Genomic DNA, 16,266 nt, shown 5'->3' with positions numbered 1-16,266 from the left:
TCTGTATATGCTGATGCTGCCACCTGCCGTCTGCACTCTCTCCTCTCTTCTTAATGGTCTACTCTCCTTTTCCACTTATCTGTATTCCAGCCTTCACGAGTCTCCAGGCATGTACTGTGGTCTTCCCCTAACACTTCCCATCTTTCTGGGTTGTGTACAGTGTAACCTGAATAATCTGAAAACCTGAATAGACCAGATTTTCAATTAGGCCCTGCTGTCATTTGTATATCTGCAGTATCAAACCTGTCTTAACTGAACCCTTTATAATACAGACACAGTATAAGGCAGATATTCTACAACATACCCAATTAAAAGTAGACACAAAGTGATGTTTTATGTTGAATCTAATCAGAATATATCAGGGGCAGTAACTATTTTTATTACATGTCGTAGTGTGGACATGGTAATTTATTTTTTAAACCTGTGTAATTCCAGACACCTTCATAGAACAGAACAAGCAAGTCCAACTACATTTTGTCATGTAGAGCAAACCTGTGTACTGTGAAAGCCTGTCTTTTCTGACATGAAAACATCAGTCATTTATTGTTCATAAATGAAAACAAGAGAATAAAAGCAATAAAAATAAATATTTATTTTGATCTTTGAGCCGACACATATAAATTTACAAAAGAGGCATTCTGACACAGGTATTTAGATGAGTAAACATCAAAAACTGGCATGTTTGTGTGGTTTAGAACTTATCACTGGTGCACAAGGGATCTCAGAACAGCAACGGCATCAATGTGCCGCAATATATATTTCACTGAAGCACAAAGTATTGATTTTCTTCTAAATATATACATAACTGTCTTACTTAATTTCAGAAAATCTAAATTTTTCATGAAGTTTACAATTTCCTTGATGAAGAAGATGAAAGTCTTAATGCAAATGACAAGCAATAAGGAATTTAACTGTTAGCTGTGTTGGGAGCTGTTGAGCAGGTATAAATAATCAGAGACATAAATTACAATAATTTATAAGTCTCCAATAGTATGTGGAGTTTATCATCATGAAGATCGTACTCAGGAATGCTATCTCTAAAGGTGGAATGAACAAACTTCGACCATTGAGATGTGGTCCTATGTTATAATATCTTACGATTCCATTGGATCGTGGTCCTATATTATAATATCTTATTAATTCCAACAGATCAAATCTGCATGTATTGACAATTCTCGGAGTTTAATAAAGCTACACACTGTTAGTCATACAAACACACAAAATATTGCACTCATCACATGGCAGTGTTAACAATTCACATGTATTTAAAGGTTCATGAATGCAACTCCTGTTAAAAACATCCAGCAAATGCAACAACAAATTACCAAAAAGAATAAAAACACAAAAAAATCATGTAACCTTGTACAGTATATTTCGGACACCTCCATATAATGCCGCCCATTCCATTTACCATCTCGCTTATTGACAAATTTTCCATTTGTAAAATTATGAAAATTTGTTTTTTTACCAAATCTCTTTATATGCTCCTTTGAAGCAGCACAAAGTTTTTTGTTCTCATTAGTTTCTCTATAAAGCTCCATTGTCATATCGCCACACTCTTTTTATGCAAGTTTTTGAAAATAAAAATAAATACAATGGCAGTGTAAAGAGGTGTCACTGTACTGTATATATCGTTACTCTCATTTCATCTCTCTAAATGTGTTATAATACTAGGCAAGATATTAGGACTGACAGAAGAATGACCTGGAACACGAGGAGGAGATGCTTGGGGGATCGATGGCCATGTATCTAACGACGAATATCTGTTGCCGTATGATATTGATCCATGAAATTCTACAAGTACATAGTGTGTCTATCACCAGGTGCAAATTTTAAAAAACTTGTTCCTCTTTCACACAAAATTGCTTTCATCAGTACACAATATTTCTTTCTGCTGTTATGTCATCATAATTTCCTCAAACACAGCATCTTTACAAATGTACCAATATCATGGAAATTCTAAAAATAGAATATCTCAAATCAATTTTGACAATTGAATCTAATTATTTGAATAAGTGATGAATTTTTCATTCCTCATCTCTTCCACTTGAACATTGTCACTGTGCATGCCTCTGTAGGCATTTCTGTGTCGAAGCTTAAGATGCAATTAGATTAAAAAGTTTTACTAGTAAAAAACACTCCATCTGGATTTTTCCTTGACACACTGCTTGTGTAAGCTTTCCAGTAGTATGGTAATTTTGAGAAGGAAATGATTTTAAAATGTTCACACTTTCGTTCCTTTAGAATTCAAAACTGCTTTTCAAATTAAGTTTTTTTCTGAAGTACCACAGGTATGTTAATTTGAGGAGGTGTGTTCACAAAAAATATTCACACATTATCTTCTTAAGAATTTTAAGCTAATGTTCACTGTATGTTTTACTGATGAAGATTTAGCTTCTAAATGACAGCTGACATTTCGACATGACGACTGACATTTCTTCAAGACGCATTTCTGGTTTAACAGAAAGGAATTTAATGCATTGCACACAAAAGCATTATTTTTTTTAAAATCCAAGATGGCTGCCGAGGTGAGCACATACAGTAAAATTGGACATTTTCGCATGTGGAAATAAATGTTCCCGTTGTGACCCTTTAAACCTATCGCAGTGTGGAAATTTTTGTGTTCACACTAAGCTAGGTCTGAAGTACATACATTCTGTTCAACTATAATCTATACATAAATTTCATTTGCAGATATTTTTGTGCTAATTTACTGAACATGAAAAGCATGAACATTTCAAAACCGCAAAAATTTCCACTTTTACAGTATAAGAAAATGAAACACACACAAACCATGAAATCTTTTTCATTAGAATATGCATGTCTAAGAACATCAGAAAGCTTTTTAAAAGTCTTGTAGTATTCGCATATATCTAATACATGGAGAAATTGCAATTTCACTGTGACAATAAAGCATTTTGGACTGACAGAATCGGTCATCCATATAATTTTCCCCTAGACTGTGTAACACCCAGCTCTCAGCTGTTTCCAACCTCCCCATAAATCTCTTGCCTGCAAAGTCTTGTTAGCTTAACATCAAAATTTGTAATTTAAATTCTCCATTTTATCTGTTTAAATTGTGATCACAATAAAATCTTACCGTCCTGTGCAATATTTGACTTTGTCATATATTTCAATAATATTTTCCTAAAATAAGACTTCAGGAAAAAATATAATGGTTGAGGTTAACACATTGAAAATTTAAAAAGTCTATTTCATGCTTCATGACACATATATAGAGACACAACAGTTTTTTTTATTGTAATGCATTAAGCTGACTACACTTTAAACCTATGGTCATTACCCAATATAAAGCAGCAAAATACCATTTATCTAGATTTAGGCCTCTTGGAAAATTCATGAATTTTTTGCAGATAGACATATAAACAACAAGGAAAGGACAAAAAGTGTCCTACTTGTAAAAGACATATGCATCCCAAATAGGCTGCAATTGTTATGCATTTTTTTTCTCAAAAAAATAATTGTCTTGGGAATTTGTCAAAGCTTAGCATTGCTGACCAATGACTAGCACGCATGGCGTATTCATGAACAGAAACTCTAAAAACTGGTTAATACAACATACATCTTTCACCAGACTGTACCCTTCACATTTTATAGCAGCTTCCAGTTTGCAATGAAACTTAAGAACTTTTAAGAACATCTTGCAATTTCTTGTATGATCTTATTTCCTCAGAAAACTGATTTCTCTGTCATGAACCCCTAGTTTTATTGATACAATGTCATATCTGACCAGACCCCCCACAAGTTGATGTTGATAATGTCAGGTTTCATCTACTGGTAGGGTGGTTTGGTAAAAATGTATACCGTATTCACCTAAATAAATGGTCAGCGTGATAAGTGCCCATGGGCCCTCTCTTTTATTCTAAACCGAGCATTTTATCCCCTTTAACATTGTTTACCGACTTATATATTGTGCTTGCAAAAAAAAGTTGATTATAGTTCATTTTGAGAATTTTTGAAGGTTTTGAAACCATCCTAATTTACTCAAACTACCAGGTGACAATTAAGTTCTTTTTTTTTATATTCATTTTTTTGTTAGATTGAATATGGTAATTATATCCCAGGATGAGAGAAGCAAACCTGTGATGTCTTAACCCATTCACCCCTAAAGTCACATATGGAACCTTAAGAAATTAAAGACTGAGCAAGTCCAGTTTAGCTATGTAGGGGTGAATTAGTTAAAGCATTGTACAGCAGATTTCTGTTACACTGCAGAGGTTTTGGAAAGGATTGTGGAAGAGGGTGTATAGCTATAGTTTATATAGCTCTTTATCAAAACGTTAGCCCCGGGCCATCCCCCTACTCTCAGCCTCTAAGGAGAAATGGGTGCTGTGAGGATAAATGATAAATTTTAGGGGAAAGACTGGAAAATGAAGCCGATTTCTGTATCAACCACTGTATTGGTAGTATAGTGTCTGTATTACTTCAGCATCACATGGTACAGTCTGTAGAGTGGTGGACTACGATCATCATCACCATTCCTTACCCTACAGAAAACACCTAGCCCCTATAACTACTCCCACACTTTAGCTCTCCCATCAGGAGGCAGTCATCCATTCTCTAACGTAACTGTAAGCTTTAAATTACACAAAACAAAACTCGGTTAGGATCTAGTGATGCATGAGCCAGTGTGACCAGATCTGACACAGGAGGCCGTCTGCAGCATCTCCTACTTTAACTGTCATGGTTTTCCCTTTTCAAACATCAGCTCATGCTACGACGCTTAAACACACACAGCGAAGTAAACCTTGTCTCGAACAACATACAAAAATATTTACACATTTGGCACATAACTCACGCACAATTTCCTAATATCATATATTTATGTTAGCCGCGACCTTTCGTAATGACATAATTTGTTTTTATGTAAGTAATTTCATCTGATAAAACATTTTCATCTGATAAACAACACCCCTAAGGAGAACTTATACCATTCCTGACAATCCTAATGTATAGCTGTGTAATTGTTGGTATTCGCATGCAACGGTTTTCGCTGGTAGAATGATTGTCCCGACTTGGTTTGTACATCGAGCGAGGAATGTTAGAATCCATTGAGTGTTCCCCTCCATATGTCACCAACGTGACATGTAATTTGCACTATCAACCCATCACACAGCGGACATCCTCCCAGACTCCCACCAAGCCAGCGCCCCTACGCCTGCCGGAGCCTTCACATTACTTCTGTCCGATTACTCGAACAATTTACAATGTAATATTGGTGGGAAATGTATGGGTTCCAAATAGGTACAGGAACGTTTAATATAAAACCCTCCTTATCGCTATTGATCTCCAGGAGGCAACACACCAGTGCTATCTAAAACAAATGGATCCGGCGAGCGCAAGAACAATTTCGGTGATTCTAGTGTAAGAGTGTATATGAGGTTAGATTGTGTGCTGGCAATCGTGGGACAATAGATATGATTTATGTTCCGAAGATGTAGACAAGAGATCACCCATAAGTCCTAGGTCCACACACGAACTAATGTCTTGTCAGCCTCTTTCCCAATTCGGATAATAGCTCTTCTAATTCCTATTTCACCCAATCTCCACTGTCTTGCCATTAAAAACACAATTGTTTTCATCCTCGATGGCATTTGTGCGGTGTTATTTACGGGCGCTGGATGGCACCAAACAAACGACTGCTCAGTTACGCGGTCTCGGAGCTGTACATCATCGAAGCATCTTGTCCTTATAAGTGTCAAACCCAGATCTCTGCAGAGATAAGAAATCAAAGAGCAATTATACGCAGGAATCTATAACCGTCCAATTCCCCGAATACACATTGACAAATGAATAATGTACAGCCCCAACACCTAATTATCACATCTTACAATAATTGCCAAGCCTTCTACATATTAATTCTTAGAATTTGTGTGTCGTTACGTTTTAAAATTCATAACTTCTGAAATGTTACCGAAATCTCGCTATTGAATTACGATTGCTGCTTGACACCTGCATGAAGCCATTATTTAAGCATAAAATAGAGACGGTTGGTTATTATATGGTGAAGGAAAGATGATTTACATGTCTTATAATTACCTTCAATGTACAGCAGTGCGGCCGATGGTAAGCAAGCTGAGTCGCAATTACTACATCAAGCAAGATCGTCATTCTACAGAAAAGCCAACATGATATTAGTTCATACACTAGAAGTCATCAAATATGGGCAGACATAGGAAATAAGCAGACCCCGCCACTGCCAACATGCTCATAAACAGGCAAGGTATTATGCTGTCGTGAATTTTATGGGAGATGACAGAGTTATGCAGTGTGAGCATTTTTACATTATCTTTAACTATCAGATTCAGTCTATGATCCATTTAGCATCTTGTCAAATTTCTTTTTTAAATTCCCCACAGAGAAATATGGTTCTGATCACGAAGGCGGTGGATTTAGGCCTGTTTAGGCTTTCTCTCCAAAAATAATTGGAATCCTTCATTCATTAATGTCAATATTATTTTTTAATGAACACGAGGGTAGTTAGCATTCATGTACTCTTACGCTTCTACTCACCAGTGGTAGTCATGGAAATGGGCCGTGAGGAGGCGTTTTGAAGTTGTTGGTTTTTTTTCCCCGATTTTGGTTCCAACTCTCCATTCCTCCATTTTTGTTTTAGAATCCCTAATGGCTAGATGATTAAACAAAATTTCCTTGTTGCATGACTTTTAAACATTCTTGTGATTAGCTTCATTAATGACTCCGGACTGATTGTCTTTCTACTTGTTGAATTTCAAGAACAGTGACCTTGACCTTTTCAGACAGCTTCTATGTGACCTCGACCTCCTAGCTGGTTATGGGTAACCTACGTCATCACAGGATCAAGATGAAACGTCTCGACAATCTACACGATTTCGCATAGACTTGTACGAATATGATACAGCAAATTAACATTGATGTTATCCAGTTGTAGAAATTTAGGAATCGTATGAATTTCCAGCAAACGAGCACTTGAACACAATAAAGCCGATATAATTTCTTCACGTAATATAAAAATGTTGTCCACCCACACAAAACAGGATGTCATACGACACAATCCCGATAGTCCTGCGAAATATCTATTGTCGGAGCGGGCGAGAATTTGCCCGAGTCAAACGAGATGTTATTGAGGCCATTTTTTGGCCGGTGAGTTTTCTCCGCAGTCACATGTATCTGTACATTGGAGACAGAATTAGACAAAAAGTCACGGTAACTTGCGGGCTTGGAACTCGTAGAAGGAGAACCAGGCCCAGGGCGATGTAACGAAAAAGTCTGCATTTCCCGATTCTGCGGCCTCTGGAACTCGAACCATGATTTCTGAGGAATTGGGTCATGGAATGTACCTAAAATAAATAAAAAAACAACAATTTTAAAATCTCTTTCAAAATCTAATTACTTCTAATTTATACAATTATCACCTAAAGCAAATAATAACGTCAATTTGAATAATTGATTTTTGAAGAAAAACAATTGTAAGGCTTTTAATTGACTGCCTTTCTAAATTGCAGCTTATTCCAACTCAAAAAAAGATTTTGCGTTTCTTGTTAATGGCTCTTTCCGCTAGTGTTGATTTACTAGAAAAGTTCAGGCCTTTGTCTCTCAATCTGTTTTTCCGACATGTTCTACAAGGTGTTAATGGCAAGGTAGTTGCTATTCAAAACTTGTTGTTGATAATGTTGATAAGGAGTTGGAGACACACGAGAATGGTCGATTCTGAATGGCATTGGTACTCCGCGGCATATTGTTAAAAAATCAAATACGATTAAATATTTTCTCCATTAATCCCCCGTGGCCTTGGAGCAGTAATAACGGCGAAAAATGAACCTGTTTATAACATTTTTTTTATTGCAAGCTAGCAAATGCAGCGACACCTTTTATGTTAAGAATCCTGTTGTTTCTGAAGTGCTTGTTAATTTCTCTCCGAGCACTGCTTAGTTTAAGACTCGTAATTTCATGTCATGCAAATATGTTAAACGTGACACGCGGACACGGGTCGTAATGCAGCTTTCATTGAATATTTTGATGAAAAATGAGTTGATATCTCCACAAAGAATTTTGGGATGTTTAATTATTGTTGATTTACAGTTGTGGTTGATTGAAAGTTTTACGGAAGCATTTGCTTGTTAACGGGTGCTAACAAGGGCAATGACTGCACTGTGGAACGCACAAAAAGTACTTTTAGCCATGCCGAGTCTGACAACAGGTTATTCACATAGACACAGTACATTTGATCATCAGAGGATTTCCTTTCGTGAGATGTTCCAGTTATATTACGACTGATACACAACTCAAAACTTAATGGCCCTAGTGAGCTACCAGCCTTTCGCTTGTACAAAATTGTGAAGCAAAGTTTTTCAACTTAAATTTTACACCAGTGTGTGCCTAGCTACAAGAATTGAGAGAAAGTACATCAATATTTCTTAATTAAAATTGGGAGATAATCTTTAATTTATTTCTTCAATTTGGGAAAACAGAACAACTTTTGCTAAGGGAAGCAACCCGTTTTCCGCTGTGGAACTAGGACAGATAAAAGAACACTTGGGGAGACTTGGCAATTATATATCAAGCTTTTAGACTTCATCCAATTTCTTTCTATGTACAATTCTGTACCTGTAACACTTTATATATTGTGATGCTGAATTCACTTTCATCATGAACTTAAACTTCACATCCTGGGACAGTATAACCTAACATAAAAGTTTATGTTGTAACTGGTTTTCATCTAAATCTATAGCTGCACCTGTTGTCATAAGACTCCAGTGTCCTATAAAATATTCATTCCCTTAAGATACCTATCTGGGGGAGTATTTTATGGGGGATGAAAATGTTATTTGACACCGACAGTTTCAAAGGTGTAAATTTGCTTTAAAACTCTCATTAAAACCTGTCTGATTTGACACCATGTAGGACAACAGTTTGGTCAGCTTAGACAGGGTGTCAGAATACACAGTTGTCAGATTAGAAAAGATGTTGTTATACCCAGGGTCAGATTAGTCATGTTTGTATATATCTACATCATGTACCTTTCTACGTCAAAAGGGTGTTTCTACATCCCATTATGATATAACCCTGTTTGACTAATCAGAATATCATCGACTGCTAATCATATGCTGCATATTTACCAAAAAATATATCTCAAAAAATTCAAATTCAGCATGGTTGGTTCGAATATTATTTCATAAATCCAAAATTTTCTAATTCAATATAAATAGTTAAAATTTTACTACCGGTATCTAAATTTCGTTATCACCAGGTATAATAGATAATGCTTCAAATATCTTATAATATTACATTAATAACATCGTCATATTAAAGGATTATATATTAGTTGACAGTTTCACTAACACAAGACATAGATCTTCTTAAAGGAGATCCAGCCATTTCACCTAAATCTTGGAGCTCAGACAGAATTTTAAATACCGGTATGATGGATTAAAAAAAAAACTCATTTGAAAAATGTCTGAAACTTTCTAAGAAAAAATCTGTCTTCTCCGAGGCCTGCATGCATCCTATGAAAGTTGGGTATCTGACAGTGTTTCCCCAGCGTCGGCCAGCAGGTCACAGGCACCTGATCATGATGTGGGGAAGACATTTCTGTCAATCCACACATGACACACTAAGCTATTTCATTCTTCATTACTCGGTTACAAAACTTGATTTCATGCCCAGGCTACTTCTAAGAAAGGTCCAAGTCTGTTTAATGAACAATTAACAACGAGACCTGGAGCTGGATTATTAGTCTCAGCAACAGCGAGAAGGGGGATTGTAAATGAGCTTGTTGAAGTAATATACAGGAGGGAGGGATGTTAGCAAGTGGACTATTAAGTGTGAGAAACAGAACTTGTTACAAATGTAATGATCTGTTTGTTGGACTTCTACTGGTCAAAAGGACAAACAAACAAAATAGAAGCATGACCAGCATCAAAGACTGACCACTGAGATGGACAATGAGTGACCGATCTGACCAGTGTCCACCGAGACAGGATTATCCCCGCCATTGTCAGGTCGAGTGTTTCCATATCAAGATTACAAAACTTCACCATCTGCCTCATGGGGAGATTGGACAAAACCCCCTATAAACCCCTCCCTGTATTTACGGGAGCCAGAACAATAATCCGAACCTTTGCAAAAACACCTGACCCAGTCCTTTCTCACCTGTGCAGGGATCGTTAATAGCTACCTGTATCGTTTTTTAGAACATCAAACCCTGAATGATGTAGAAAAATACCCCAAATTACCACGAAAAAGTGGCCAGAACAGCCGGCTAATGACAGGTCTGGGTGTATCAGATGCTATAGCGCGGTTCCAGTGCTCGTTCCATAAACCACGGACCCTGTGCTTATAAAATCAACAGGTCACATTGCTTTTGTTTGGAATGTCAAGATTTGATGACTTTAAATTTCTATGACAGAGGGTCAAACCTATTTGTAAATAGCTAAATCAATTAATAGAACACAGGTGTAAATAGAAAAACAGCCGAGCTAACACCGTGATGTAAGCTGTTAGCTGTGAAAAAGGTGTTCGTGTGTCGGTCAGCAGTGGTCAAAGGGGTGGTCGGGTGCCGTAAGTGTGTGTGTACACTCAATTGTTTACCCAGTACGGCTTCCCCTGATAAAATATTGATTTAAAAGAAGCAATCATTGCAGAGGCTTGTGTATACATTTAAAAGTCCGCCGCTGAAATATTTGGAAAGCCTTCATCTTTCCAATTCTCTCTGGGAAACGATTCATTTCAACCAATATTGGGGAAAAAGAATTAAAATTCTAAATCTGATCTGTCGTTTTGAGGTGGTGTAGAAATTCGTCTGGCACTGCAGACTTATTTGGAAAGAAAAATATTCACCTTTCGCACCAGGAAGAAATCAATGCTATATAGGTTCAAATATAGTCAAATATTAGGTCTGTATAGAACGATACAAAATCTTTCACAGAAATCTTGTGCAACCTTGGATGATGTACTGTATGTGTGATTAATTAAGTAAGAAGTGCCTATGGCATTTGGAAATTTAGGGTAAGGAATACCGATAAAGTGCAATGGTCTTAGAGTGTTATTGGTAAGATTCAGTCGACCAATCATCGAGTGTTTCCTACATCAATAGTGTTTGTACTCAAAACACACTATGTGAGTATAATAGCAATTACGGAGGTCATTGATGTAGAAATTGCACCAAAATAGAAATCCGCGAAAGAGGAATTTATTTACTTAGCTATAGTTACACATCCAGACCTAGCAAAAGCTCCTTATAATACAAGCTTATAGGTATAGAAACCTCAGGGCTCCGTTTGGTCCATATGCAGGATTCTGGTTAATTCTGTGGTATTTTGAGGAACATTGCTCCGGCAGACAGGTCTCATTAAGTTTTAAGCTGGTACTTAGTATTCATATCTTGGAAAAGGTTTTTAAAGCTTGTCACACTGTTTAATGAGTGTTTCATTAGTTTGGGAAGGGGGAGTGGGGGTGGAGAGATTTTTTAAAACTTTTTTTGGTAGAAAACTTTTAATTTACAGTTTAACAAATTCTGTCTAATATGATACCCTGTGGGACACAACATATTGGTCATATTATAACCTGTCTTATCTGACATCCTTTGAGACAACAGATCTAAACCTGTCTAAAATGACACTCTGTGAGACACAACATATTGGTCAGATTAGACAGGGTACCAGAATATTGAGTTTTTTGTTTAGAACATTTTAATAGAAATGGAAGTTAAATATTATTCTGGATTAGACAGTGTGACATCATACTCAGGTGTCAGATTAGACAGGCTTGACACAACTAAGGTTAAGCTATATTCCCTTACGCCAAAAATAGTTTTGGTTTCTAAAAATATTAGATATTAAAGATGGTTGGATCAAAATGAATCAGGAATTTATTTGGCCGCAGTCCGATACTATTTTAAACATGGAAGAGTGCCTGTCAGTAAGGTCTGTGTAAACAAAGCTGAGTACATCGTAAAACAAATCAGCCTCACCTTGAAGGTGGCCGAGAGAGGTTAACGAGCGGTTAAGTTTAATTGTGACAAACAGCTTGACTAATTACGTGTGTTTGGTCAGTTATTAGAAATGACAATGATAATTACTTGTGGTGTGTGGGGGTTTCGGTGCATGGTTTTCGTCGTCGCTGCCGCCACGCCCACTGTCACTAGCGTTTGTGTCGCCGGACACGATACTGTGATTGTCATCCTGTTTCTTGGGAAAATTTTTGCTCTGCAATGAAATAAAGACAAGATTTATACTCAAACTCCAAAAAAAATGTAATCCTAATTGGAGAAACATTCCTGTAAAACTTTTATTTTGCGTCGAAGAAATTCCAGATTTTAAAATAAATTGAACACCCGAAAACCATTAATCAAAATGCCTTCTTAAAACAATTTCATGGCTCTTATTCTCAAACAAAGAAATCAAGATTTAATTAAACACAGAATCATTATTTACAATTTGTTTCTTGGACTGTTCATAGCTTAAGATCTGTCACTACGATGACAAAAATCATCCTTTAACATCAAAATGAAAAACAATAATTCATAATTCAAGACGGATTCCATCAACATTTCTGCAAAAAGTTTTCAGTGAAATAATTCAGATTTAAAGTGTAAAATTGACGGTCAATTATCATTAATCAGAGCTAAACGATGTTGCTTTTATGTCCATTTAAATGCAATGACGTATTACATGGACTTAATAGATTTAGAATGAGAAGAATGCGAGATGAAATGAAAAATATTCGTAAATTTGCATTTTAAGACACATCAGAAATTCAGATAGCATGCAGTCAGTTCACAATTGTTAAATGTTATAGAAATGATCTCAAATCCTCTCTAATACTGCTGTGTGGCTTGTTCAACGTAACTGTATTTAAAGATTATAAACTCAAACTTAATATTTAGTCAAACAGGTCCAAATTCTCTTCTTATCCTTAAAGATGGAGAATTTAGAATGGTGGCAATTGGATCCCACAAATGCTTACCAAATCTATTTTTTGAAAGAAAATGCAAAATTTACCATTTCACTCACTTAAATTATAGTGTAAACCCATTAAAGCGCACTAAGTAAATTCATCTTTATAAAAAAGGCCTCAAACCTGTACAAAAAAATGTATGATTAACCCTTTCACCACTGTAGACCATAATGGACTCATCAATATCAATGCAACGTAGAGTCTACTAAAGTTACATAGGGGTGAAAGGGTTAATACATGTTTTTTGTAGAAATACTTGCTATAAGAGGTTTTCCGCATTTTGTTTTATTTCTTAGATTACCTAAGAAAATCATGTATTAATCATAGTATTTTTTTTGTGTTAGTTCCTGAATTAGTGTCAAAATAAAAATTTGAAACAAGGAAGGCAAAATGGCCTTTGATCAGTTAATCTTAAGAAGCTTGTGCAATGTATATTTTCAGTGCAGTGTATTTGTTTCTGACACAAAATTGATTACTTCACGCGAGCCGGAATAATAGATCTCGGTCTTTCTGTGAATCGACAAATCGGGCACACACTTCTGGTCCATATTATCTAAATCGCCTATAAATACATCCTTCTTATTCTTGTTAAACACAATTTGTTAAGTTTTTGAACAGTTTAAGATTGTATTTTAGATTTGAAAACAATAGGGTATTACTCATAATTTGGCAATACATGTAGAGTCGTAGGCGACACCTTGAGGGAATTACGAGTCCCTGGGTGCGTCACATTCTTCATACAGATACCAGTAGATTCTAACCAGATCCCAAACCTTCAGGCAACTTCCTGATAAGCTGATGTATATCTGAACTTTAAATTGACTGCCTTTTCTGCTTCAATTCAAGCGATAAGTTGACAAATTAAATGCTTTGTCACCAAGTACAGAAGAGTCTCCGTACGTCCAAACAGCCGTTATCAAATCATATTTACGTGTCGTATGTCTGTTTGTCACGTAGAGGCTTTGTCAGTGGCATTTACCGACGAGCTGTCAAGGATTGACAACACCAATCCAATACACCTTACCCATTTCTGTTTATTTAACAGGCTCGTCAATACATCAATGGACATTTAATGGACATTTAATGGACGAACAACTGTGTTTACATGTCGATGGTCAAATTTCATTATACATTTCCTGTCACCCGAAACAATATTTGATTCATATGTGATTCAACTTAAATCAACTTCAATCAATTTCTTTTCTAAATTGAATAGGTGAAGGTTTTTATCTCAATAGAACTTCATATACAATTAGGTCTTTATCACAAACGATATTTAATCATAAGATTTTCTTTTCAATGGCACTTAATTTGTTTTTTTCTAGCACTCTTGATAATATCTTAAAGATGTTTTTTTGAACAGTGATTTTTACATTGACCAGAATTTGTTTTCATAAAAGCTTTTATTAATTATGCTAGATTATTAAAATTTATTAACCAAGAACTTCTTTTGAATTTATCAGATTTCTTTTCTAAATTTTTTACTTCGGTACTGCTAAAATATAATAACTTTTCAAACAATTTCCAAAATTCAGTTTTGTGATTAAATATTAATTCAAAAATAATAATATTGATATTACTAAACTCATAACAATAGGCCCTTGTTAGTCTAGATGTGTGTTTCCCAAAGAAAATTACAGAGTCGTTTACTTTCAACAGCTTCTATGCGTTGATGGCGTTAATATATTTGAAACCCCACAGACCTTGAAAATGATGAAGTACATTTGAATCATAAACACCAGGAAGAGTTAATATTGACCTAAATATTAAAATAGAACATTTCAAACTGATTATATGGAATATTCCATTACAGAAATTGAGGGGTGACAGCTAGCTGAAGGGGGGGGGTTAAGGATTTATTTTAAATTCCAGCTGAGCAATTTTCTCCCTTCAGATATTGAAAATTTAGACAGACATTTTTTGTACTCCAGAGGATCGTGGTGAAAGCCACCTTTCACCGAAGAAAAATCTTGATAATAAATCTTCGCAGGAGCTATATACCCAGAGAGACTTTTTTCCGTAAGAGTGAAGTGCAGTACGTTTCAATCAAACGTCAGGATTATTGAGATAAGTTGTTGCTATTTAACCGCTTGCCACTAAACTCCGATACTGTCACTTACGAACAGTGAGATAAGTCCGTGACCATCTGATCTGTTTCACTCATCCCGCTAAACTCAACAACCCAGCAACTCCCAAAATCACGTCTTGTATTTCAAATGTTCACGAAATAGCTTTCAAGATTCCAGAGGTTTTGGGATACCGGTAATACTGTGGTTGGTGTATCAGAACCAAGTGACTGAAATTTGCATTTCAATAACACTTTATTTCTCAACATACCGTCACTCTTGACACTACGCCTAAGTTAGGCAGCCAAAATAAAGACAAATATAACTGGCACATGTAAATCAGAAATCAGATTTCGAATCACTTTGCGATAAATCAAGTCATTTGAAAATAAGATACAATTTCAAGACAATTACTGAATCCTTTTTTATCTCATTCCAACATGTTACAACGTCTTAAAAAAAGAATGTACTTCGAAGAATTTATTTCTCGTACCCATGTCATGACGGAATAATTCAGCCAATTTCTAGCGTATTGTTCCATCTTTATTGAGCCGTAGCACAAAGGCACTTGTGTTAAAACCAATTAAATCTGCCCCATCAAATTCAAATCCGCATTTAATAGCTTTTTCAGCAGGGGAACTAAAGATCAAAACCTCAAACCTCTTTGACAATAGTTGCAGCTTATTCTCATCTTTAAAGCAGCAAGACGGTTTGCCAGTCAACAAAGAACATAGCTTTTCAATATTGTTCATCTTGTTACTGTACAGTTTGGTCTAAACCTGCCTTTTGGCTGTTCAGCCCCTCAGAACGGTGTCCTGCGGGGTTCATAATGACCCCTAAATGGTTCCCTGGTGTTTAACACACAGGCTCCCTGGAAGAGGCCATGAGACCGCATCATTGCACTCATCTTATTTATGTCAAAAATAATCACATAATTTGCCGACAGGTGAAGGGCTGATTACCTGGTTGTCATGGAGTGCTGCGATGTTCCTAATGCAGCTTATTTTGCGAGCAGATACTGTAGCAATTTGAAAGGGTCAATGTGGCGTCAATTAAAAGATGTTTCGTGAACAATGTTGGCCTATACATCGGGAAATGATAGTTTCTGTCACCTAGATTGGATTTTTTCAACCGTGCATTCAGCTGTTGGTTTGTTGTAAATAGTTTCACATTAGTCACCTCCGGTAACACTGCGGCCAATTGCATTTTGTAAAATCGCCAATATCAGGGCACCTGGTCCAAT

At 36.1% G+C, this 16,266-nt stretch overlaps 1 protein-coding gene across 3 annotated transcripts in view; it reads right to left on the bottom strand.

Annotated features, from left to right (window-relative positions):
* Window positions 1-572: 572 nt before the first annotated feature.
* Window positions 573-16,266, bottom strand: part of LOC110440335 (protocadherin gamma-B1-like) — an 85,111-nt gene continuing 69,417 nt past the window's right edge. For all 3 annotated transcript variants that reach the window (XM_021483335.1, XM_021483334.1, XM_021483336.1), the window contains exons 4-7: window positions 12,080-12,206; window positions 6,535-7,340; window positions 6,061-6,133; window positions 573-5,733 (exon numbers count right to left, since the gene is read on the bottom strand). In XM_021483335.1, the coding sequence (XP_021339010.1) occupies window positions 7,042-7,340; window positions 12,080-12,206 (426 nt within the window). In that variant the 3' untranslated portion in view covers window positions 573-5,733; window positions 6,061-6,133; window positions 6,535-7,041. The remainder of the gene's footprint in view (window positions 5,734-6,060; window positions 6,134-6,534; window positions 7,341-12,079; window positions 12,207-16,266) is intronic.

Source organism: Mizuhopecten yessoensis, unplaced genomic scaffold (genome assembly GCF_002113885.1).
Source record: "Mizuhopecten yessoensis strain PY_sf001 unplaced genomic scaffold, ASM211388v2 scaffold11179, whole genome shotgun sequence".
NCBI classification, from domain to species: Eukaryota; Metazoa; Mollusca; class Bivalvia; order Pectinida; family Pectinidae; genus Mizuhopecten; species Mizuhopecten yessoensis.
This window is presented reverse-complemented; position numbering and strand designations above follow the sequence as displayed.